Source organism: Haemorhous mexicanus, chromosome 5, assembly GCF_027477595.1.
Source record: "Haemorhous mexicanus isolate bHaeMex1 chromosome 5, bHaeMex1.pri, whole genome shotgun sequence".
NCBI classification, from domain to species: Eukaryota; Metazoa; Chordata; class Aves; order Passeriformes; family Fringillidae; genus Haemorhous; species Haemorhous mexicanus.
In genome coordinates, this window is record NC_082345.1 from 40,760,099 (window position 1) to 40,787,159 (window position 27,061).

The following is a 27,061-nucleotide window of genomic DNA, read 5'->3' on the forward strand; positions in this document are numbered from 1 at the left end:
ACCCTAAATCCTTACCTAGAACACACAAGGGTGAGGACTTGTGGACAAAAAATTACAAAACATCAGAGGACTGAAAGTAAATTTTTCTTTAATCTCTTCCTGGGAGTTGGCTAAATTATAATTGGTATTGTTCAAAGTGTACCTCTGAGGCTGGGACATGTAGGAACTGAAGCTGTAGGGGCACAAGTGTAGTGCACCATACAGACAAGACTTTTCTTTCACTTCTTTTAGCTTTCACTTCAACTAGTCAAGACTAAAAGGATTAAAGTGGAACAGGATGTGCTGTAATTTGTATATACCCGCAGCAAATTATCATCACAGCAGAGGAAGCAGCAGAAATCTCATGGCTTAGCAGGACATCTGAGGCCCAATACTTACAAAAGATATGACTGAAACGACAGGGCTAAAAGACCACTCCTTGTTCAAAAATCCCCTTGATCATATTAATTCCCCGTTTCCGGCAGAGCTCATGACTGAGTGCTGTCTTCCAACCCAAGGCTTTTCTCACTTACATTGCTGTCAAGCCAACGACCTGACTGCCTATACGAGCGTGAACAGCCGTGTGGGGGCTGGCAAAGGAAGCTCGTTTGCATATGTACAGTCACACTTGCAACTGCATCTAGATATCAGGGCCTGCGCAGTCCTTCCCTTCTCTGTATGAAGAAAATTTCTGCATAAAGGCTCATTCAAAGCCAGTTAGAGCCAAGCAAGCTCTGTCGATTTCCTTTGCTATTTTTCATTTTGGGCACATCAGTTGCAGACCTGACCATGCATGTGCATTGCTTGCCATACTCAGTAACAGACTCCTGTAGATGGATAACTTGCTGGGTGACACATCTGCCACTAGCTCTCATGGTTGCTCTCCAGAAAACCTTTTGATCAATTAAACTCAGCTTTAGAAAATTACCTTGTTACAGGACTGCTTCATGTTTGGCCTCTTTGCATTGCTCTCCGATACCCGTGTAATCAAACTCCCTAAGTGTCTCTTGAGGAGGTGTTGCATCAGCCTGGTCTGAAACCACTGCCTGGAGTTCGCTGGTTCTTTATTTTATTTATGTATCAGCCGTGATTTTTTCACAATGCAGTTTTTGCAGAATGTTTATTTTACAACGAACTTCAGTGTGTTTCACAACACGCTGAAGAGGAGGATTACCTGTACCTCAAGCATAAACCCACACATCGTCCAAGTCCTGCCAGACATGCCCAAACTCCTGAGATCGCCTCCTCGGCGCTGCAAGATTGGGGAGATGCGATCTCCACCGTTCCGCTGCAGCAGGAGCCCCGAATGCTGCTCCAGCTGAAAACCGAGGAGGAAATCACCCCCCGCCACCCATTCTCGCCTCCTCCCCGAACGTGTCACTGGAACCGAGATCTCTCTTTTTGCCTCTTCTATTGGACCTAGCGGCCCCCCGCGGCTATTGCGCGCCCCGATCTCCCGCTGTGAGACGCCGCCACCTCCCACCCGTGCCGCCGCCCGTGCTGGCCCCTCGCCTCACCCCGCGCCAGGAGAGGAGGCAGGTGAGGGCGGCCGCCCGCCCGCGCGCCCGCACGGCGTTGCGCATGCGCAGCGCGCTCCCAGGCATGCTCACTGCCGGGGGCGGGGGGAGCGGGACGCGGTGTGGCGGCGCTGCCCGGCTGCCCTCGGCTCCCCTCGGCTCCCCGCGCCTCCCCGCGCTCGGCTGCTCTCGGCTCGCAACATGCGGCGGCGGGCGGCCGCCTGCCTCCGGGCGCTCTGCCTCCTGCTCCACCTCCGCGCCGCAGGTGAGCGGGGGCGGCCGCGGCCGGACGGCGGGGCGGGCGGGACGGCGGTAGGGACCCGCTTGCGCCCGGCGGCGCACCTGTTGTGGCGGGAGGCGGGAGGCGGCGGCTGCCCGGGTCCGGCGGCGGGCGCCCGGTCCGGAGCCCGCCAGCACCGGAGGCGGCGGGAGCGCCCGTCAGCACCGCGGACAGCGGTAGCCCCGGGCGGGCGAGCTCCGCGCTGCGCACCCCGCGGAGCGGCCGCGCGTCGGCCCCGGATCGCGAGGACCTGGCCGGGGGCTACGGCAGCGAGGGAAAATCGGGACTCCCTGTATTCCTTCTTCTTATTTTATTTATTTATTTATTTTTAGATACTGGTGAGGAGGCGTCGCTACTTGTATGTGCTCGTGGCAGCAGTGGTTTTAGAAAGGGAAATTTCAGCTGCGACAGCAGCAGGCATTTCGGCTGTTAGCGGTGCTAATAAATCCTCTCTCTGCTTTGCTGGCAAAACGTGTGCCTCATTCAGAAATGCAGTGAGCGATGAGCGCCCTAGTATGTACGTGAAGTTCCACTGCCAGTTTCGTTCCAGTAGTCAGAGCTTATATTTCTGGCATGAATCTCAGGCTTCCTTTAAGCTGTGAAAAACTGCTCATCGTTCAGAGCCTCCGTTTATCCTATGCAGACTTCAGCATATATTATCTAAGGAAGGAAATAAAATCTGGGGTAACTGTATAATTGAATTAAGTTCTCAATTAGTAAAGTTGAAGAGTTTCTTTGTTTTGTCATTTATGACAAGCTTAGCCACTTCTGAAGTAGTAAACGCGTGCAAGATCCATTAAGTTTAATTAGGAACTACAATTAAATGCACAGGTACTGATTCTTTTGGTCCTGGCAATGTTGTTTTTAGGAGAGATTTTTAAGATGCAACAAATTTGCGTTGCCTTACTGCAGAATCATTAAAAGTAACAATTGAACTTCATGTCTCTTAATATAGAAGAACTGTATGAACATCCCAAATAAGATCTATTATGAAAATAACTGTGCTTTTTTTTTTTTTTTTTACAGTTGTCAGGAGAAATAACTTTGTCTCAGTTATTGGTATTTTATTACCCGATAATATTAGGCTACACTTCATAAAATTTATGGAGCCTCTTTCCTGTAAATCTATAGTTAGGATGCTCATGCTGTTTTGCCTTATATTCATATGTGCAAGAGATTATTGACTGAAAGATGGGAGCATTTCATGATCTGTTTTAAAAAAAGCCTTAAGCTGCTTTTAAATTATTCTTTTACAACATGTATTAAATTTACCATCTGTACAAAATTTGAGTACAGCCTCTATTTGACATAACATGCCATCTAATCTCAGTATATCCTCTATTAACAGTGGAATTTACATTAGTTTTGTTGTTCTTCATTTTTCTATCCTGCTAATAGAAACTGGGTATATATTCTGCCAGTAAGCTGTTCACTTTCCTTACTAAGTTCTGCTTGTTCCATTAAGTTACTGGGAATTCTTGCAAGGAGATCTTGTCTTCATTATGCAAATGTCTCTAATCATAAGAAAAAGAGAGGAAAATAGATGTTTATATGGTGCTACTGTTTTGCCTGAGTAATCATGGAAAATAATTATTTCAGAGAAGACAAGGAGAAGGATGTACGGGAGCTGAATTCAACCTTTGCACGGTTGGGCATGGTTTGCACTGAGCACAAAAGCTGTACTTCCTCTGAGGCAGGGCTGCATACAACTTGCTCTTGTTGGAAGTCAATGAAGATGTCACAACAGGGAAATCACAAAGGAAGCTTAACATCCTAAGATATCTCTGTTTCATCTGATACAAGTAGAAAATTTGGTCTTACACAGGCTACCACTATGGATATTTTATGTATAGCCTAGACTTTTGAATTATTAACGGTGATTTTGAAGCTTTGGTTCATGTGAAATCACAAGATGCATTCTGCTTGCTATGTCACAAATTATATTCCACGTGTCATTTTTTTGTGTAATGTGTTGGAAACTGCTTGGCTTTTTGTTCTGAATTTCTCTGAGACATGTTTCTAGAGAATGCTGTAGACACCATCAGTAGGTATTAGGAAAATCTCTCTTGATATCAGTTCGTGGTAATAGATTTTCTAGAAAACATAAGTCTACATTTACTTCAGCTAATGCTACAACAAAAAAGAATTAATGTGTTTAAGTAGTGCTCATATAGCAAATCCAGTTTCCTTTGGAACTACAATTCTACTACCGTTGTAGTAAAATTTTCTACAATAGAAAGGAAATGTTCTTGTCAAAAATGTGATCAGAGATTTTCATGTGCTCAGTAAGGTACCATTTTACTGAGTTGACTTAAGTAGCAATTCCAATATAGCATGACAGTCATGTTATCAGCAAATGAAATATGATTGTGCTGTTGGTATATGCATACATTGCTACTAAAATAAGACACTTGTGTGTGCATCTCTGAAAACAGAATTAGGCCCTTCTGCTGAGTGCAGCAGGTGAAGTAATCAACCTATATAGAGCTTACTGTTGCAGGAAGACCTAAATTTGTAGCGAGTGATTACAGGTCAGCGTGAGCCTTCCACTTATATTATGCATTGCATGAGAGAGTGCGTGACAGTTTAGGTTATTCTCTCTTTTAGTATGTATGATCTAATACACATGTTCTTGCAATAAAAACCTAGTGTATCCCAAGGTGACTAAGAGGCACTGTCTCCTTGTAAAAGAATGGCAGACAGTAGGAATAACATAAAGTGATGCATTAGACTAACTTGTAATTAGAGAGCCATTTGAGTCATGCGCATTGCTCAATTAATTACCTCTTACACCTAATTTTTCTTTTTTAGCAAATTTTAAAAATAACATTAAAATATATGTATCCAGTTACTGGAGATTTGTGATCCTGTGAAATAGAGTATGAAAACCAACCTGACTGTTTGATACTCCAAAACTTACACAGTTAACAATCATGGTCTCAATGCATCACCTGCCTTGCATTAAAAACTTCTCTTGAAGGAAGCATTTTTGCAGAATTTTCTTTTAGGATAAACAAATCCTGGTCCTGCAAAAGCAAAAAATTAACAACTGATTATTTGATCAGGTCATCTACATCATGATTTCTTGAGAAAGGCCTTACGCTATCTTGCTGAGAGCTTCTATTTTATTGTTGTCTCCATCAGTGAAGATGTTCATTGCCAGCCTTTAATCAATATGAACCAATATTTTCCTGCTGGCCTTGTCAGAGAGGAAGTGTGTAGATCCTTGTCTCGATCTCTTGATGGATCCATTCTTCCAGCCCCTCAGAGGAATCACATTTTATCTTTTTTGGGCAATGCTGTAGTAACAGGAGGATTGCTTATATCAAAACTTTTCTTTGACCACAAAGTAACACTCCTTTGGGTAGAATTTGCTAGGTAGAAATGCATGTTATAAATATGCTAGACTGGTTTTCACACAGCTCACAGGGTGTCCTTACTAAGTTCTGCTGAGTTCAGCTTTCCTGGTCAAACATGCACTGTGTGATATTGTCATGGTTGGAAATTGATCGAGTGCACTGCAGTTTCTACTTAGATGTTGGGCAGGCCTATTTTCTATAAAATGCACAAGCTCTGTCACAAAAGTAAAAGAATCTGGATTTTAGGGTCGAGGTGAGATCTGCACAAAACGCATTTGCCATCAGATCCATTTCAGTAATCTCATATTAATGAATGAATAATTCTAGGTTCCAAATACATTTAGAGTGAAAGTGAAGGAGCTATTGATTTAAAAAATGAATAAGGGTGCTGCTTCATTACACTAACATAATCTAAATGAAGCTGGTTCTTATAATTGCCTTCTTTAAAAACACATTGCTGGCCATGAGTGGGTGTTTTTACTAGAAGAGTCTTTTCTGTCTTTTATTAGTAGGACTCATGGATAATCAGAGGGTAGTCATCTGTCTCTTCAAATACTCTGTTTTGGGAAAAACAGTTTTATAATTCAGTATCTGACTTCATATTTTTGAGGAAGTATTTAGTTGGAAAAGAGGCTAATCATATTTTTACATGTGGAAATTCTTGCTATTCATAATTTTAAAAGACATCGTCTTCCATGAGAGATTTATGTGCAGTACATCCATTAGGAAATTATCGAGGTTTGTGGTCTTGGAATCACTAATTCCATTTGTTGTATTATAAAGAAGACTAAAACATCTTAGACAGTGAAGGCCTGTTTCAGCTTCTCTGGAGAGCAAAGTAGGAGAGGTGCTGAAAGTCCATGAATTGGGCTCTTGGGGGACTATGTCTCTCTAGAAGGAGGCCAGTGATGTAACTTTGCGCCTCTATTTGGTGGTGGCCCCCCCTCCACAGGGGTTTTACAATTATTACAGTGGGGAATTATATGTAAGTGTAGGTCTCTTACTCCATAAAGGACAGTCATTGTGCTGTAGGATTTTCAGCATGGCTTCAGAATAAATACTTGGAGAAGTTAATAAGATCAGCTCAGAAATCTTTAGTGGGATTTTTTAGAACAATACTGCTATAAAAGAAAGCAAAAAATTTAGGACTGGAGTTGACTTTTCTTCACAACAGCTATAGATTTCCATGGAAATATAATTTATTTCCTTGAAATACTATATATTTACATCCATCTTATGCAGAGCAGAATTTATCTGCAACCTTCATTGGAAAAATGACAGTAATCACAAAATTAGAAAATTATTGCATCAGTTTCTTGGACCTTCTTGAAAAAAAATCTGACAGGAGTCTATGTGCTACATTAGTGCCAAGGCATAAGTATGGCAGAATACTTAAGTGCCTTTGGGACCACTAGCTCATCTCTTAATTCACATGAGTAGACCTAGTGAAATCAATGGTCTATGGTATCTAGTTTCAGTATTGATGTATCAGGCAACAGGCCCATGAAATGAGATGCAAAGTGTCTTTCTGAAAAAGATACCACTCATATGCTTAATCCTAATTCACTGTAGCTGTGGATATTTTTGGCCAGGACATTTTTTTTTCCTACAGAAAAGAACAAATTTAGCAAAAATAAATTTCCAGTTGTTTCTATTTTCAGCAGATTGCTTATTAGAAAGGGAAAAAAATCCTTGCAATCATCTCCCTTCCTCCCTCCCTCCCTCTCTTGTGTGTATTCCCACCCTCCCTCGGTGGTGCTGCTGCACCCTCACCACGCATGCATGTGTGTGTGCCCTTCCTTGCTTTCACAGATACAAACACACGCATAAAGAATCATTTATATACCTGCTCACATATATACATACATTTTGTACTACTTGATTTTGTCTGAAATTTTTGTCAAAAGTTCTGAACATAGTTTTTAAGGGGCAAACTAAAATATTTTTCTGAATGTTTACGATTGTCCTATCCTGTTCTTGCTTAGCTCTGGTGTACTTTATTTGCTCTGATTTTTGACTTATCATGGGTACTGTTCCTCTGCTGGAAAAGGCCTGGCCTTTGGTTACTGGACCTAGCTAGAAAAGCACAGAACCCTTCCTATGCAAGAATGTGACCTGGTAGTTCTGTAATGGGATATAGCTATTGCTAGTAGCAAGCTGTAAGTTTTGTCCTGATTTTTCAAGGCCTCATGATTAGGATTTGACATATTTAATATTAAATCTGACTTTTGCTCATACCTTTGCTGGTGATTTTTGATCAATCTCAGGCATGCTCGTTTGGGATGCCTGCTCTGTCCAAACTATCCTTTGACCTGCCTGTTTTGCTTGGGTTAGCTCTGACAGCAGGTTTTCTACTTAAGCAAGGCTTTATATCTATTTTAATTTTTTTTTTTTGTGTGTGTGTGGTATAACTATAGTATGCACAGGAGGAGTAACAAAGGCTTGGTAGAACAGCAGAGACTTGAAGAGTGGAGGCACAGGATGTTTCATTAGGGGGGTGGGTATTGGATGATAAGAGATGGGGCACAATCTTGCACTGAAGACTCCATGCTGGAAAAAGCTCAGTAAAAGGTAAAAATGCAGACCTGGAGCTTGAGAAACTGGTTTTAGGCATTAATGAAGAGAACAAAGAGGTTGTATCTAACATACATATGTGGCACCACTTACAGTAAGTAAACATAACCTGGAGCTGCAGACCAACTGAAGAAAGAGGAAGTATAAATGCATATTAGAGAACACAGGTATATGTAGCTTCCTAAGAGGAAGGAAGAAGAGAGAAGGAAGAAAAACCCATCAGCATTAACATCATATCACTCCTGGTGAAGGACTCCAGGTGCTGACAACTCCTTATAACAAAGCCCATCACTAACACCAGTGGGAAACAATTGACCTGAGGACCCAGAGAAGCATGGAGTTAGAGTAATACCAGGGAAAGGATGGACAATTTAATTGTACTATTCCTGTAATTGTGACTTTTTCCTCTATTCCTTGTTTTTCAATAAAAGTCAAATCTAGACTAATAACGCTTGAATTAGTTTAAGATTTTCACTATGCTAACAATAAACTCTTGGCTTCACTTACATGTATAAGGTGTGCTTCATCTTTGTTTATAAACAAGATTTTGAAAATAACTTAGGAATTAATCTTCCTGAAGGAGGCTGTGAGAAGCTATACAGCAGCATGCCTCATCATTAGGTCTAGCAGCCTACTTTAACTAAAGAATAGCTTCATTTGTATTGCACTAACAGGTTTTGGTTAAAGACAAAGCAATGGTGTGAAGGTTTGTGTTTTGGCATAAGTCTCTGAATGATGGGAACAGTCACAGCCTGCAAGTCCCTCTATAATTTATGCAAAGTAGTTTCCTAAGTGAATTCTTTTGTCAATGCAAAACTTCATGTATTACCAAAGCAGCAAGTGGATTTGTATTTTTTCCTTTTCAGGTTTCCCTGGTGTAACTCTCAAAAGCATTTATGAAAGTATGTTCTGTTGCCCAGCTAATGTTCAAGTAGTATTTTAGCCACTGTTTTAACTGGATTTTATTGGCAATAATTTTTGGTGCACCATGATAAAGCTCAACAGCAGTTTATGTTTGGCTGAAAGTTCATAACTTTATCCAGATGAGATTTAGATTAAATTAATGTACTATTTTACTGACAGTAGTATCGTTAGCTAGACAGTACAGATGCAAAGCATATTGCCTCCAGACAGCTTTTGTTTTCATTTTTGCTTTCAACATAATTTAAAACCTTTATATTTTCCACCAGATATGTTGAATCCTTTTAATATGTTTGTTGGTTTGTTTGATTTTTTTTCTTAGCTTTTTTTCCTTTTCCCTTGGTGATGTAGATGAAATCGGGGTAAAGCAATAGATTTTGTGTCTTTTGAAGGCAAAGCCAAAGGAAGGTCCTGTTACATGCACCAGAAGAGACAACTTTCACAGTCCAGAACAGACAGAAGTCTTATAAACGTGCAGCAGTGTTTGTGCCACGTCTAGAATTACCAACAGTTAGCATTTCCCTTGATATCATTCCTGTTGTAACTCCTGAGAGTTAGAGCCATGCTCATAAATAGCCAGCATGATAATAAGCATTTTGGCATTTAAGCATTTTTTTTTCTCCTTTCTGTGGGCCAGCACCTCCTTGGCCCTTGTATAGACAAGAGAGAGCTGCAAACTCTCCTCTGAATGGAAGTCCATTTCTATCTCGATGTTCTAAAAAGAGGCAGGGAATGAATCTCCCAGCTGTGAGAACTTTGGTGTTATTGGAGAGGACTGATCGCTGGTCTGCATAAGTACATTGACCTGCATCTCACAGTGGCTAGGATAGCTGCTCAAGAGGTAATAAACCATGGTGCAAGAGATGATAAAGCCAAGCCTGTCCAATCTGGGGCTGATTTATGGGTTTGAGGGAAGTTTGTATGGGACAAAGAGCTTCTTCCAGAGTGGTGAGCCAAACAGAAAGGAAAAAAGCATGGGGAGCTCAGGGTACAAAATTTAATTACCAAAATTTGGTAAGTATTTTTGTTACTGAAAATGAGAAATTACTTGGCAACAGCATTAAGTACTGTAACTCAAATTGCATTTAAATTAAATTTATCTTTGAAAGCAATCCGTCAAGTTTCAGCGTGTTGTTCCCTTATGAAATGAGTCTGCATTTTATGCTTTTTCCCCCTTCAATTTCCAGCTTTTAGCATAAAAACCTCAAACTGTGTAATATACGTTTTTTTTTAAATTACAAAAAGACTTCAGTGTTATTATAGTGCTAGTGTATTAGCTGTGAGTATTAAGTACTATTGTGTGTTTAAAATATATGCACAAGGTATCTATATTAATTTGTGTGTTGTATTTACTAGTCAGATACAGCACAGCACTTTTGTCAGTGGGTTTGGGGTAGCTTGCACTGCTTACAAGTAGCAAATATACAGAATGTATCTCATTATAGAAAAATGTGACTGTTCAGGAGCATAATTTAACCGAATTAGTTCAGATTAAGATAAATAACAAGATTTTAAAAATTACCTCAAGTTGTTTTTCCAGACACAAATCATTACTTTATTCACCATTATCGTGGCCTATCAGGTTTATGTTATGTCCCACTGGGAGTTTTCCTTTTCCAGGCAAATAAATTTCTAGTTTCTAGCTGTAGAGGATATTAAGGGGGAGGCACCCAGCTTGAGTGGCTTTTGTGTTGTTGTATCATGGTAAAATTATTTAAAGGAACCAGAGGTCTGAGACTCTGCTATGGGAAACCTAGGGCTGAGCTGGCAAGGAAAATTTGTCTGACTGGGAGTAAGGGGAGTAGGGAGTCAAGTCATCATTTCCTTAAACAGGATGCAGGATAAAATATCTGTAAAGCTCTGATATTTTTATTTTTTAAGAAGATAAAAACCATGCTGCTGTGTTACTGGCTGATTAATCTGTCTGTTCTAGCAAAACTGAAGCTATTTGGGAATTAGGAGCCTAATAATTTTCTGACAGGTTGCTTTGAGATAAAATGTCAATTGTCTGAAACCATTTAGAGAGTCAAGACAGTCTAAAGAAATCTTAGGTTTTCCTCTATCAAGCAGAGGCCAACTGGAACAGTCAAAAGCGCCTACAACATCCAGCACATCAGATTTACTATTTATTATAGGCTTTCCTTTCTGCATGTATAATGCAACTTTGTAGTGTGAGAAAGGCTCAGAAGCATGTGCTATCTTGCATTCTTGTGATTTACCCATCTGTTTTTATGAGGAAATTTTGTGCTTCCCATATACTGGAACAATGTGTATATTTGATACGAAATTCTACTGTCCCATTCTCCATCAGTCTTCTGTAGATTAGAATTTTTTTTTCTCCCTTTTTAGGTTATGACAGAAAGAGTTTTATCTTGTATGTTTATGCAGACAACTAAGAAGATCAAGTGAACACATATTTTGAACTATTAAGCAGAACAGCTGTATTCTGCAGAACAGGGAATTTCCTAGGGATCAGTTCAATTTTCCTTTCAGGAGGATGACAAATGGTGGCAATGATAGAAATACTGGAACTAGTACAAGTAGTGAAGATGTTCACATTTATAAGGTATGCGTTCTACATCACCCTGGAGCTTCTTGTTGCACTTTAATAGATGAAGTGTTATACTTGGTAGAGGTTCTAGAAGCACAGCTCCAGGGATTGGAAATGCAACTAAATCTGAGAATATCTGGGAAGAGAATACTGTTGTACAGGAGCAGCTAAATTAAAGAAGGGGCTTACAGAGAATAAACATGGAAGCAAGATCAAGACAGGCTTTCTTGTTAAAAAAGATCTAGGGATAAGCAATGGCATTGAGGAGCTGCAAGGAAAGAAAAGTTAACCTATATATAAAGAGCAGAGGAAGAAACAGCAATATTCATCAGGAGCTGAAATCTAGTAAAGAGTGGTGACTAGTCACTCCATTGTGCAGACAGAGGGTGGACAGAGGGTGGAATGAACAGGTCAGATCACTAGAGAATCACAGTGCCGCTTCTGCTACTAAAGGAAGCTGGAATGGTTATTACATGAGGTGATCTGCATGAAGAAAGGACTGGTTGTTTTCTAGGAGCAAAACAGCCCTGCTGCTCATAGAAGTTCTGAAGTGGGTTTGAAATTAACCATTAATTATTGTTCACTTCGTAACAATTAAAATTTCCCTTGACATGAAGATAGCTACATTTATCTCTGAGATAGGTGAAGACTCAGCATTTTTTTGGATAGAAGAAGTAGCATGAAATCACAATTTAGCATCTAGTCTGTTCTCAGTGCTGAGGCAGAATAAACTATAATTCTTTGTAAATGCACTTGAGGGGAGACAATTTTAGGAGAAGGAATAAAATTATTATAGTTAATGGATAATAGCAGCACTATATTTCAAGTGACTGAATATTTCAAGTGAGTCATAAATAACTCTACATTCTGAAGTAGAGTTCAAACAGGGTAGTGTGAAGAGAAGATCAGAACATAATTTTGAATGAAGTTTGCTAAGCTTATTGAAGAGAAACCTCTAGGAATTACATTTTTGAGCCTTTTTCGAAACCTTTTTCAGTATTTACTGAATTTTTGTGTATGTTGGAATATCTGAAGCTTAAAAGGCACCAAAATCAGTTCTTCATAGCTTCTGACAGTTTCCCTGGTGGCTGCAGAGAAGCATTTTCTTTTTTTGTAGAAGTATAGAGTTTGATATAGGGATCCCAGTCTTCTGTCCCTTGAGGGTTGGAGAGTGGAATTATTTGATGGGGTTATGTAGCAGAAGTACTGGTATTTCTAACTGCTTAATTCTCCAAGTGACTGTTTGGTGCCCAATTGTTTGTGTTTGGAGCTGAAGTCTGGAGGGTTGAGAAGGAATATATTTCCACTTCATCAAATTGAGAGGAAGTTTAGGTGTTTAGGTTCCCCTGTAGTATCAAAGGTGGCCATTTCTGAGGGTCAGCTGAGGCATCCATGGCAGTCTGGGAGCCAAAGTCTGGTAGCAGTTAGGGCCTTATACACAGTCATCTAAGTTTAGTGAAGTTTCTCACATGGGACACTGTGGGTGCTTGTAACCTACTTAAGATACTGGGGGCTGTGTGGACTTCTCAGATAAATTGAGTGTAGTAATTTTCTTGGAACATATTTGAACATCTGAGTGCTTAGCTGATGAAAAAAAATTGTGCGATTATTAAGTGTAATGTGTAATTAGACTTTTAATTTCTTATTACTACAGGTTAAATGATATATTTTGTTGTCCATCTTGAAAATCTACTGCAATGGACCTTGTTTGGCTGCAGGGACTGGTGCTACTAATGTGATATTTAGCATTCTAGTGGAAGCAAGTCTGGGATTTAGAAGCAAACGGTGATGCTGCTGTTAAAAAGTTGAGATTCAAGGACAAATGAGCTTTTTCAGCAGTTCCTTTAACTATTTTTAAATCAAAAATATTCAGGGGAGAATTTAAGCTGCTAGTTAATTGTATTTTTTCCTGCTTCATTCAGTGAAAATAATGAAATAAGAGGGAAAGTTGGAATACTGAAGTGGGTAGAAAATGCGATGCAAAGAATTCAAGGAGAATCACAGTTGGTTTGATACCCTCAGAAACAAAGGAGCAGGAATGAAGGAAGCAAAGAAGACTCACAAAATGTGTTGGTGGTTACATTCCTTTGTCTTATCTGTGATCAGTTTTGAAATACTGGTTTTCTGTGAAGGAGACATGAAAATAAATACCACAAAGAGATGCCTGTGAGAAGTAGGTGATGTTGAGAAGTGCTGATGCTTCCTTTTTTTTATTTTGTCACTGACACAACTCTCTAAATTGCTAGTTAAGACTGGTTCTCAGGATTTTATCAATGAAGCCAACACCCACAAAGTTTAATGAGAACCCAGCAAGTTTAACAAGTTTTGAAGTTCAGCTGTCTTTAAGACTATAGTCTGTAGTTTCTCTTTTATTTCCTCCTGCTTTCAGATGTCTTCCCAATCAAAACCTGACAAGAGCTGAAAACATGTGACCTCAGTGGTTATCTGGGAGATTGTGTTTGTTTCAGCCATTTGAAAGAGTAGTCTTAGATTTAGCATTTTACTTTATAATAGAGGATCTGTGTTCTGTCTTTTTACTATTGATTTTCTGTTCATGTATGCTATAAATTGCTTCACTGCCTACTGACAGGGACCCACTTATTCCAGAGAATGCATTTCTCAATGATGCAAAGCAATACTATAGCACAGATAAGGTATTGTCCTTGTTTTCCCTGACTGAAATTTCATGAGGAAATTAGGTCAACAGAATGTAATTACCTGCACTGAAACCTCCTAAGGGCACTGGGTAGAGCTGTGCAAATGACTGATTATTTTGATTTGCTTACAGGAGCAAAAAAATCAGAGGAAAAATTCGGTTTGAATAGAACAAATTGATTTCTTGTTCACCCTGAATTGAAATATTGTTGATGCTAAGCTGGTCTTCATAGTTCATTATGAGAATTAAAATAAGATTGATTTAATATTTTTTTAACTAAAATTAGCTCTCAAATTTAACATTGCCGTTAACTCCAGCAGCATCTGAAGAGGAAATTCCAGGCTGATCAGAGTGAGCTCTCTGGGTTCACTTCTCTCAGAACATAAAGTCTCTTTTCTACCACACTGGGTTTCTTAGAGTTTTTTTCTGGAGGTGACTAATGCAGCTTCAGTTACTTTTTATCTGTGAGGATGCTGATCCTTGCCTATTTTTCTGGTCAAATAGACTGCCTTCCAGACTGGGAGCTGAACTGTAGATATTCTGTTCAGTATAAAGGCACTGAAGATTCAGTATTTTTCATGAAAAAAAAAAAAGGAAAACAAAATAGAAAGCCAATTAAAATTTAGTCTTAGTTCCTCTTATAAAGGCATCATCAGGAAGTATTTTGTCTTTCAAAAGATAGCTTTTTTTTTTACTAACACATAATTAGTTAAACCCATATAGTTACAGAATCACAGAATGGGTATGGGTGGAAGGGACCAGTAGGATCATATGGTCCAACCTCCCTGCTCAAGCAGGGTCATCTGAGAGCACTTTGCACCGTATTTCATCCATACTGTTCTTGAGTATCTCCAGTGAGGGACACTCCACAACCTCTCTGGACAATCTCTTCCGAGGCTCAGCCACTCACACAGTAAAAATGTTCTTTCTCATATTCAGGTGGAACTTCCTGTGCTTCAGTTTCTGCCCATTGCCTCTTGTCCTGTTGCTGGGCACCACTGACAAGAGCCTGGAAACCTCCTCTTGACACCCTGCCTTCAGATACTGATGGACACTGATGAGGTCCCCTCTCAGCCATCTCCTTTTGAGGCTGAACAGGCCCAACTCTCTCTAACTCCTCGTTAGCAATGCTTTAGTCCCCTGTCTCCAGTTCCCTAATCTAAGAGAGTTCTTTGTGCCCAGCACCAAGGTATGTAAGGTACGGCCACACACCAGTATCTCCTCTGCAGAGAGCCAGATGCTCTGTTGGATGGCCAGGCAATCCTTGCGTGAAGTTTGTGTCATAACAAGAGTTGGCATAGGGGGCTAAAAGGTCTCCGACTAATAAGCAGCTGAACAAGGAATGCAGAATTGGGATTATGGACTCATCCAAATTTTCTCACGTGTTTAAATCAGGTTCTCTGATCAGGTTCTTTACCTTTTCTCCTCAAGTGCCCATTTGTAAGAGATGATCACTGCTATTCTCATCTTTGATATTACTGGGTGATAAAATGTGTCACTAAGTTGACTACATAAGTTTTCCGATTGAAGTTGGTATCAATACAGAAGCTGATGCTTGGCTCAGCATGTGTTCTGCATTTGTATATATTTTTTTTAATCTAGCCATGGCTGAGAATATAAATAACATTTTTAAAGCCCTGTGAAAATGAGCTTAGGAATGTGGTATACTTCATAGACTCTGTAGTCTTGTTAATCTATTGCTGTAGAAAATGAAGATTTTAAGTGAATTCTTGTATTCCAAAAATACTTTTCCAAATTTCTCAGAACACAAAGATCTCTTTGAATTTCCAGTGCCATCTACAGAACAGCCAAGAGACATTCTAAACTTACTCTTCTCTTTCTACAGGCTGCTTTTCCAGAGACAGTGATCACTTTTTGGCAATTCATCAGCGAAAGAGTGGAAAACCTGTGTTTATTTATCACCATGTGGAGAGTGTGGAGAAAAGTTTGGATACAGACAGCTATAAGGATTCCAAACAAAATTTCCGTTCTTCTTCCCACACCAAAATAAGCAAGTTGCACCCTGCAATAATTGTTAAATCAGCCTTCCCAAGGTCTGTTTATGACCCATCCCTCAACCTCTTAGCAATGACTGGTCAAGATTTGGAAGTGGAGAATCTTCCCATTCCTACAACGAATGTGATTATTGTGGTAAGTGACTTTTTCTGGGTTTTGGAGGGTTTTTTTAGAATAAATTTTTTAGAATAAATTTTTCTTTTTTAGAATAAATATGCCTATATTGGAATAAAGATGGATTGCAACTTGGATAGCCTGACTGATCATTTAAATCTAAATAATGACTACTTGTCTTGAATTTCTTCACTTTGCTGGAATTTGCATTCATATAATCACACTGATTAACAAACAATCTGGTGAACCAGTGCAGAATATAACCTCTCTGTAGGTAAAGACCTTACCTTTGCCTCAAATGCTGTTGATCCTCTTGTATTGACTGATGTTTGCACAGTTTTTACTGGATAGGCTTTAAAATTATTCTGCATAGGTCACAAGAAAATGTACTTCAGGGAGCTATTCTACAGAGGCAGTGAGATTTTGTGATATAAAGGGTGATATAAAGGTTTCATTCACTTCTGTTCCTCTGGTAAATCTACCATTATGCTTACTTAGCTGTTTGGAAAAAAAAATCCTGTTTCTGGCAAAGGGTAAGAACTTTGTTTTTGTTGGTGTATGCACGTCTTCTGGGACATATGGACTGGGGACCCTCCACTGTCAGTTAACTCTGTGTGTGACCTTTCCCATTCTGAAGAGGGTGATGGCAGTGCTTCCTCCTGCAGTGAAGGACATGTCAGTTTAACCATACACTGGTTCTGCTCTGCTGCATCCTCACCCTTTGTGCCAGTGGAGCAGGCTGCTGGCAGGAGAGCTGTCCTTGGTGGGGTGCATAGTACAGTCTGTATGTGTTCTGCACAGACACTGCTTTCCTCACCCCCGTGTGTGGGCAGCTCTCCTTGATTCCTGGAGGGAAGAAGAGCCACTTATAATGGCTGGTGCACTCATTAGAGTGAACTAAAAAAGATTAAAGTGAAATCTGTAAATTGCTTGTTTCAGAGGAAGATGAGGGATTAAAAGAGAATGGACTTTACAAACAAGGAAAAAAGAGCACAGAACACAAGAGCATGTTAGCACAGCAAGTGTTTCAGAATCCCATATGAGTTCCATGTATGGTACTACAGAGATCTGCCCTCATGAATGCACCAAATGCAATAGAGTAGTGACAATGAAAAGAATAATCAAGGTTAAAAAAAGGGGTGTAGTAGTTTTATTTGCCCATTATTAGTTTTAGCAGATAAAAAGAACTGTCAGGGAACTAGGCTCAAAAAGCTGTGCTCTGGACTTGTTGCATCCCATATGAACATGGGCTTCCTCATCTGAGTTTAGATGGCTAGCATTGTTAGTGGACTAGCTATGTGGAAGTGTCCATATCACAGCAAAATAAGGGACTGGCAGTCTTGCTTTACTGGGGACAGGAAAGCTGCAAACAGAGTCCCAATACTGAATGGTATTGATCAAGGGAAGGAGATGCCCAGCAACTGAATATATCTATCCTCAAATCTAGCCTAAGCCAGCAGGGCCAACTCTGCAGTGAAGGTACCTCCTCCCTTCTCTCCAGTGCAAGCATTATTTCACTTCTGCTCAAGGTGAAACCTTTCTATTAGTACAAGGAACTCAGAATAGGCATGGCCCTGCTTTTTTTTTCATTAGATGACTCTTGCGGTGTGGTGTCACTGTTACCTATGAATTGTTATTTTAGTAGGGTTTTGCACAGTTTTGGAGACCCATGGTCCTCAACTAGCAATGGAAGAATCCTGTAAAATATTCTAGGGCTACCCTGATTTTAGCTGACTGGCTCTGTGCCTGCATTAAAAGCTAAATGAGGCAGATTTTCAATTGGCAGATAAATTCACATTAAAAAAAGGTCCATTAAATCTGTATTAAGTTCTCATTAAGTGACTTTGGTCTGAGGCTTTGCTACTGCATTTCTAGGATGGAACTGCTGCTCTGAAGCCTTCTGTTCTGGCTGAGAACCATATGTGCTTTAAGGGGAGTATAACAGCATGAGCTAATCATTACATGAAAGCTGTTTATTGCTTAACATCTTCAGCTGTCTCTGGATGTGCTGAAGGACAGTGGTTTTGGTTTGTTTCTAATGTCATCCTTTCAGAAAAAGCCTTTGGGGAAGTGTATGTTTGAAGCCGAAGTGCTGTGAGTCAGAGAGTGCATTGGACTAATCCCACCATCAGAATTTTGAACATGCCTTCTTTAAAAGGGCAGCTGTCCCACAATGGGGTGGTTGCCATCATCCAAGCACAGCCCTGCTCTTTCCAGGTTTCTGTATTTCAACATTCTGTTTCTCTCTCTTGAATGTCACCTGAAGTAGATTGCAGTGTTAATGTAATTACCAAAGGAAGCTGGTTTGTTTTGAGTTGCATATGTATTGCTCCCCCTTTGTTTAGAATAGCACTTACTGCCTGTTGCTGCTTTCTGGTTTTTAATATATAGGGCAAGTGTCAGTGTTTTTTGTTTTGCCCTGGCTGACCCTTTTTATTCCAGCCTTTAGCAATGTTGCTGGTTGCTCAACTTGAAAGGGCAGTTGCTACTGTTAGTGCTTCCTGTAATCCAGTTACATCACTGGGGCACATTGTGATTTACTGTGAAAGCCAGCAACTTTTTTTTTAATAAATCTATGCTCTGTTGGCTTTGCAGAGAAGAGCAAACTGAATTCAAGCTCATTTCAGTGACTTAAGGTCTATTTTCTTAATGATTAAGGTGGGAAGGTAGGGTGAATGGATGCCTGATGCAGAACTATTACAAAGTTGCATTTTCCATCTGACAAGGAAAATGTTGCCAATGCACAGCTGAGTGCTATGAAGCCAAGAATTCTGCAGGTATTTTGTCAAAAAGGGATGTTTTGTGACTCTAACAGTAAAGAACACGTTAAGAAGTAATTTTACTGAAACTGGGGATAGTATAGTGCTTGTTTGCATAAGTGAGAAAGAGGAGGTGTTTATTTTCTGAGAGGGAGTTTTATATAATTAAAGGCAATCACATTACCTGATATTAAATTCCTTAGTTTGTGTGTGTGTGTGTTGGTGTTCAGTTCACCTTGTTTATTGAAGGAAGTGAGGACAATTCAGAGCTCTTAGAGGCATTTTGACTGTTCTATAAATGCCTTAGTGCTTACCCATATGTTCTGTTTAGCTGTCTCTCTAGATGATGTGAGGCTAAGTCATCTGAAAATTGCTTGGGTAACATACAGAGTTACATAATTTTTTGTAATACTTGAGTTTTCTATTTGTAAGCTTTTATTTTGCATTTCAGAAACCATGTACTCATTGAAGGTATTAGTACTGCAGTGAACAAGATCTCATAATGTTTATTTGTGTTTATTCCGAGTCTTTCCAATTCTGAATATGAGAACCACGAAGGTCAGACGGTACATGGAAAGTGGGAACAGAATGTGAATAATCAATTATGATAGAAAATATTGTCTAACATAGTTATTAAAAAAACCCCAAAACACATACAAACATATATAGAATTAGGGCTGAAATTGAGAGAAAAGCAGAAGGACTTGTAGTAAAGTCCTTACAGCTCAGACTAGGTCTAAGTTATCACCTCATGGATATGCTAAAGCATCATCCTTTGTAACCTGATGTAGTTTGGTCTGTCCAAAGCCTTTCTCAGGCACACAAGTGTATTGTACCAAGATTGGACCAAGCTATCAGATGCTTTTTTCACTTGCATACTGTGAAGTGTTTCAGAAATGTAAAGGTAATTCACTTGCTCAATATAGCAAAATTTTCCCTTTCACACCTCACTCTTACTATACACCTTCTTATATAAACATGAAATCTGTTTCTTTTTCTGTTGCTTAGAAATTCCACAGCACTGTACTGTAGCTAAAATTCAGCTCATCTCTTAATTTTTGTTTGATTTACATGAGTGTTACTGAACTGAATTGATTTAATTAGTTTCTTTCAGTTAATGTCAATGGGACATATGATTCACATAGCTTTTCTTTGCCTTTTCCATGGCATTTTGTGTAGGACTGTATACCTCAAAGCTATAGCTTTCCCATATCATCACATTTATTTTGTCTCCAATATTTGAACTATTTACTTTCAAGAATGCTGAAGAGCATAGGTGAGAACTTCAGGTGCTACTACTTTGAGAGAGGATTCAGTGGAAGAATAAAGCACAACAACATATGTACCTGTAATAGATATTCATGTGGAAACCAGGTATTTGGGCTGGTATCTATTAAGATATCTAGCATGTTTCTAAACACTTTCTGAATTACTAGGCACTTAATATAGGTTAGAGACCATATCCAAAATGCAGACTAGATGTGATCGTCCTGATCTGGAGATTATCATGGACCATTTCCACATCAGTTTTCTCACAGCCTGAGAACAGTACCAGATGCATTTAATCTCCTAGTATAATACAGCCTTGATATCTGCTTCAGGATGAGTTTCCTAATTCCAAATAGCTGTAGTGCCAAGATTCATATTGATGATAATGGGTGCTTAGGCACCAACTGCACACTGACTCTCTATTTATATATACTCATACACACACGCAGCTATGTACATTTAGTGACATCTTAATCTGGAGTTGATCCCAGCTTAAACAACACATTTTATGTTGAAATAATGTGGAAATCCTTTCCAAATCTGGGCACAGTTCAAGTAGGTGGGCTTGTTCTGGGTCGGTTTGGGTAGCTGAAAGCCATGTGGCTGTGAAACCACAGCAGAACTGCTTTTACACTTATGTCAGATTCATCCCACGAGTACTGCTGTATTCTCTTATTTAATTTTTTTATACTACATACTCAGAAAAGATGCATCTTTTCCTCACTTGATGACATGGCCTTAGATGTATAAGTTTATTTCTCCTTTAATTCCCCATAACCTTATGTGTCAGGTTAAATTTCTAGTGTCAAAGCCCAGAATTTGTCTATATTATTTGTTACTAAATTTTATTTCATCTTCCCACACCTCTTTTCTATTTTTCTATTTTTCTAATTCTTTGTCTATTTTTCTAATTCTTTGTCTATTTTTCTAATTCTTTGTACTCTTTGTGAAGTCATGGCTTCCATGTGAAATGTCGTCTAGGAGCACACAAGACATCCACTTGCTTCTTCCTTGAAAAGACCAGTGAAACAATGGGAGCCACACTACCATATACCCTTTCTGCCGAGCATTGCAATTCTCTACGCTGACTGGTTTAAGAAGAACTCTATGAAAAGATTCTGATAAAAAGGTGGAGGCATCAAATGCTTACAATTGTTTTCTGTCCAAAAAATGTTTTTCCTATGGCTGCCTCTTTTGTGAAGACATTTAATGTAGATTTCCTTTCATGAACAACGAGCACTATGGAATTTCCACAATTTTGTGGAATTGATTTTTTACTTTAAATTAAAAATAGATGCTTTTTCTCACTGGCAATTTGGTAATATAAGATGCCTTCTTTTTCAAGGCTAAGTCACTGAGTCTTACTGAATGAGAGGAGTAGGATAGAGAGAGCCTTCTGAGTCACAGCTCTAAGTTGTGTGTAATCTTTCTGCATGCCAGAAGGTAAATGACCTACTGAGAATCCCTTGCAAGACAAGAAGATGCTCTGATAATGTTTTTTCACTTTTTCCCCAGCTGTCCACTTTACTGACTGTTTTTCCAGAATCTCTTGTTATTCTTTTTCCTGATGCTGAATTCCATGTCTTGACATAAGATGAAGTCTCTTCCTTTCTTCAGTTCTCTTTGTTAGGACCTCTTCCATCTCTCAAATCCTTATGTCAGCCTCTGCTGGCTCAGCATCCACCCAGTTAAGTGGCCCAGTAAGGCCATGCTGAACAATCAGTAAAGGTATCTTGAAATGTTACAGTCGCAGTCTGATAAATATGCATAGAAGTCTGTGAAAAGTGTCGATAGCTAAGCATGATCCATTAGGCAGAAATTTAAGATTACTTTTAGGAGACCACAGAATAAAAGTAATTTTCTTTCGGACCTAGAGAAGGAGAGAGTATTGTAGTTGTTCTTACAAAAGAAGAGGTACACTTTCTGAGGCAAGTGATTTGATGCTTTGCATCATGTGTTATACCATGGTCAACTTGAAAGTTATTCAAAATGGTAGGTTTATCATCCCTTCACACCCATGACAGTAATGCCCTGATTTTCTCTGGGATAGATGTAAACATATGTGTATGTAGTTCTATGTATTTCTAGATGTAATTGCGCTATATTGCCATAATAAAAGTGACTAAGGAGCTGCTTTTTTGAATACTGTGCCTGACCCTGGGCAGTATTCTCAGCCTCAAGTCTGTCGAATTCTGACTCAAAACCCCCCCACATTTACCTGTGTGTGTGAGAAGATCATAGACACTGGTGCTGTGACTCTGAGGGCTCTCTGCATCCTACTCCTCCTGGCTGGTAAGAGTACCCTAAGCTCACTCCCTCTGTAGACCTTGTGAAAAGATGGTCAAAATACTTTAGAAAGTATATTAAGCTAAAACAATGGATTAAAAATAAGGCAAAAAATATGAGTGAGGAGAACAAGTAGTCCATAAATGACAGGTCAATCAAACAGTGCTGGGGCAAACAGCCAAGCTAACTATCTATGAAATGTAACGAAAAGTCATATGTCATGTTTTGTCACTGAACATCTGTTATTGCCGGCCTAAGAAAGGGGTTGGCACTAGCCCAGGCCAAGGAGGCATAAATAGAAAATCATGTCTCTGCAGTGGCTTCTCAAAGGAGCTTTCTGAGGTGTAAGATCTTAGAACGTAGTGAAGTATCAACTGTATCCATCTCCATTTCCAGGTCATGTATTTGTGCAATGCTTGGAATAGCAGAGGACAAGTGCCCAAGTGCCATGCTGTTAGTGAAATTTTAAGATATTATAATTACAGTGCTGAATTGTTAACAAGCTCTAAATGTTAGTCACACATTTCAAGAGTGGGCAGTATCAGTCAATACACTTAGTGTGATTGTTCTAATCACTGTTGTGTCTTTTTACATTTTACACTGTGACCCCAAATACCAGGTCTTCACAGTATTTGGCTTCTAGACTCAAATCCACCTTCTAGTAAGAGATTGATGCTTGCCATTACTCCTTAAGTTATTATACTTGACTTAACATATCTGCACCAAGCCCTGCAAACAGACCTAATGGCCTGCAGCTCTGTCATTCTGGATTTTGTTTGCACAAAGAAATCTAGAGAGTCTGCATTAGTTGGCCTCATTTGCTTTCTGCTTCCCTCTGTGCACTTCAGCAGGGATAATTGCATACTGAACCATTAGCATGGTATTGTGTTTGCTGTCAGTCTTTTTGGAAAACAGGAATGATTGCATTAGGTTGGTTGTAACATGCACTAAAACCTCCTTAAGGCACTTTTTTCATCTGATTTGCAAAATGTTAAAAGAATGTTCATAGGATATTCAGCAACCTAGTGCTTTGATTGATTAACTTACTGATGACAACTTTGGAGGTGCTTTTGTAACATTCAGTGGGATGTTACACTTGCAGAAAAGCTGGTCATATCTTTCACAAATTGCCCATATCCTCTTCAGTCACAGCATTCCTCTTCCTGCATTTTTAGTGAAGAGAAGATGTTTCTTGAAGTCATTTAATTTTTTTTTTCATAAGCTGAACTGTTTAAATGAAAACAGGATTTCAGGAGCAGGCATGTTATATATTTTTAAGCTAAAGCCTAAAGTTTCATTGACAGTTAGCCTTGGGCAGTTTCTCTGAAGGAAGTATCAGCTGTTCCATATTTCTTTCAACTGTATATTCATGTTACTGGCCAATCCCAGCTATAAATTAAGTACCTGTGTGTAGCAGAACAGAATCTGCTTATGTTACCCCATGCTTCAAATATGTGAATTTTGAATTTTTCTAGGAAAAATCCTTATTAATTGATAATTTAAAAATTTTTAAGCATTTCTATAAAATTAAATTCAGATACAATTGCAGCGAAAGCAAAGATATTCAGTGTTACTTAAGCTGTATACCCAAGTGTAGGAGACCTGGCTCAAAGCCTTGTTCTAAAGGAGGTGGGGGGAGAAAACTGAATTTGAGTGTTTTCTCATTTCACATGAGCTGAGCTAAGGGATAGAGAGCACCACTTTTCTCATACTCTCAGATAAAATTATTTGTTTGACCCAAATCACCTTGTTTAAGTAACTGAAAATTCAGATCAGTGTTGTTCTTGGGCTGATCCAGTACAAGTGTCTTGTATGTGTTTTGATTTGGTCTCCAAGAGAGGCAACCCCTTCTCCCCCAAACACACAACAAAGCCCCCCAAGATTTCCCACCCCCCAACCTTGTTTCTTACATGGCCCCATTTATTCCTCTGAGTGAAAAAGGCTTCTATACTGTTTCTGTGCTATGCTGTACTGGCTTCCAGAAGACACAGAGATTTAGACAATAGTGGAAAGTCTTTGGCTTTTTTATGACAGTGTCCAAACTGCACTTTTGTTGTTTTGGCATTTGAGTTCAGAGGACTCCTCAGTGGTTGAAATTGCACTGACTTCATTACCTAGAACAGTACAGACAGGCTTGTACTTCAGAAGTTCAGGAGGTTGCTCTACCTCTATCAATGTCCTCTTTTCCTCCTACAAGTGAGTGGAAACCTATTACTGTCTAAATTAGACTAAGGAAAGGGAAAGTTTCCTGGCATGCAGAGTCACAGGTGCCATCTCTAGAATCACACATGCTTTATGTTCAAAATCATAAATAAGCTAGATGGCACTATTGGGATCATGAGACCCACCAACAGAAAATTGGTGACTACTACCCACAATAAATGTATGCATTGTGTTGATAATGTTCAGGAATAAAGAATCCAGAAGCACTTAAAAATTCTTTTAGCACCCTCAGAGAACTATTTTTGTGAAAGCCCAAGTCCCCTAGAGAAACATTTAAAAGGCAGATAAAGGGCGCTCAGATAAAAGACAGCAAGACAGCATGTGTTTCCTTATCAGTCAATGTTTGGTTGGATCTGGCAGTTCAGCCTCTGGAATAATCCTTCTGACTTTGTTGTTAGGAAAAGTGACAGCTTCTATAAAGTTCTTTAATAGATGGTTCATAATGTGTTCCTATGTGTAACCCATTAAATATTAAGCCTTCTAAAAACTGCTTTTGAAAAATAATTAAAAAACCACATTCTTTTTCTATCATCATGACATTAATATGTGATACTTTAAAACAGTTTTAAATTTTTGAATAAGCCAAACAATATTTGAGTCAGCCAAACAATATTTTGGAGCAGAAGATGATCATCTGAATTTACTTTTTAAAATGCTTCCTAGGTCTAGCATTTCTGCACTTTGGCATCTTTTTTGTAAAGAAGAAATATTGGATTCTGAAATTAAATGCACTGGCTCAGATGATACTGGGGTTTAAATGTGATAGCATAGCCCTCTGATGAATGAGGTTTTTTCAGTCGCCTCAATATCAGACTGGTTCATGGAAAGGGGAATAGTCCAGGGAATTAAGCAGAGAGGTACAAATTCTTCTGTCTTTTGTCTTGTTGCTGAAAGCATTAAAGTGGTGTTCACCGTCCTTCCTGTGAAGGTCAGCCATGACTGAGGATTTGTAATGGAGCTAATTCTTTCATGTCTCTGCACTACAATAAACTGGTGGAAAATACTTTTAGTGGTTACAGTGCTTTAAATTGAGAATAGGATAGATGCATCATGAAGAGTGTCGGGGGTATATATCAAGACTGCTATATATCAAGACTGCTAAAATAGTAGTGTTTTGTAGTGTGGAAAGGTGGTTGACTGCATATGTTATGTCAATGTTTATTTAAACAGGAACTGTAACAGATTTACATTTGAACCTTTTTTAGCTGTTGGAGAATAATAGTGGAACGTCTGCTTTGTACAAATTTGGCTGAGATCACATGTTCTCCTTGGGAATAGTCATTGTTAATAAACTGTAACATAGAAATCAATGTCAATGAAATTTTTTCATTTAAAATATGCTAAACTAAATTTACTTAAAGTCACTGGTGGAATTGAATTTAATTTTTTTGCCTGGTGCTTTCAAAAGTACCTTGAGTGTATCCAGAGGAGGGCAGCAAGGCTGGTGAGGGGCTTGGAATGCAAGCCCTGTGAGGAACAACTGAGGTAGCTGGAGAAAAGGAGACTCAAAGGTGACCTTATCACTCTCTCCAACTCCCTGAAAGGAGGCTGTAGTCAGGGAGGTCGGTCTCTTTCTCCAGGCATCAACTGACAGAACCAGAGGACACACTCTTAAACTGCACCAGGGAAAATATAGGTTGGGTATTAGGAAAAAGTTTTTTACAGAAAGGGTGATAAAGTACTGGAACTGTCTGCTCAGGGAGGTGGTGGAGTCACCGTCCCTGGGTGTGTTTAAAAAAAGACTGGATGTGACACCCATGATCTAGTTGAGGTGTTAGGGCTGGCTTGGACTCAATGATCTTGAAATTCTCTTCTAGCCTAGTCATTCTGTGTGTGATTCTGTGTGTGAATAAAGGTTATCTTTTTGCTGGTACTAACTGTACCAGTAATCTTGTTTTCTTTTCGAAAACACACTCAGGGAAGTAAGGATCACTTCTTGTATGGTCCTGTGGTGTTCTGGCAATGATTACAGCTTTCTGCTTTGTTTAGCCAAATTGTTGCTGATATATTTTCTTCATGCAACACATGGCATGTTGTCTAATTAAGAACACAGCTCTGGAGGCTACTCTTTACAAATGTATGTGGTATTTCAATTTCATGTTTTAACAGTTTATTTTCAGGTACTGTAACACATAGTCTTATAGTGGTGCAGTTTTCTGAGCTGTCAGTCCTTTAAAACATAAATGTTTTGGGTGAGTGGAAGAATGACCTTAAAAACTGCGCTCTTAGAGCCTTTCTATTCTCTAGGCAAAGTAAAGCTGCAACAGTGTAGAAATTATATTCCTTGTTTTAGGCTGAGGATGAAAAATAAGCAGACATTGTCCCCAAAACCTTTCTCACAGACTTTCTCTGAAATGGGGTTACAGGATGCTGTGGCTCTGCTCCACCTAATTAGCTACAATAAAAGAGTGTACAAGCAATAGAAATTAACTTGAAAATTAAAAATACTCTCTTTTCCCCCCACTCCTTTAGGTTTAAACTGTAGCTACATTAATTAAAGACCTCTCCCCTTTCTCCCTTGGCTACTCTGACATAAGCTTAATTTTAAGGGTGTCTA

General features: G+C 39.3%; 1 protein-coding gene across 1 annotated transcript in view; it reads left to right on the forward strand.

Annotated features, from left to right (window-relative positions):
• The first annotated feature begins 1,611 nt into the window (after positions 1 to 1,611).
• PTPRR (protein tyrosine phosphatase receptor type R) overlaps positions 1,612 to 27,061 on the forward strand; it is a 138,999-nt gene continuing 113,549 nt past the window's right edge. Inside the window, exons 1-2 of the mRNA XM_059846920.1 lie at positions 1,612 to 1,761; positions 15,684 to 15,988. Of these exons, the coding sequence (XP_059702903.1) occupies positions 1,698 to 1,761; positions 15,684 to 15,988 (369 nt within the window). The 5' untranslated portion in view covers positions 1,612 to 1,697. The remainder of the gene's footprint in view (positions 1,762 to 15,683; positions 15,989 to 27,061) is intronic.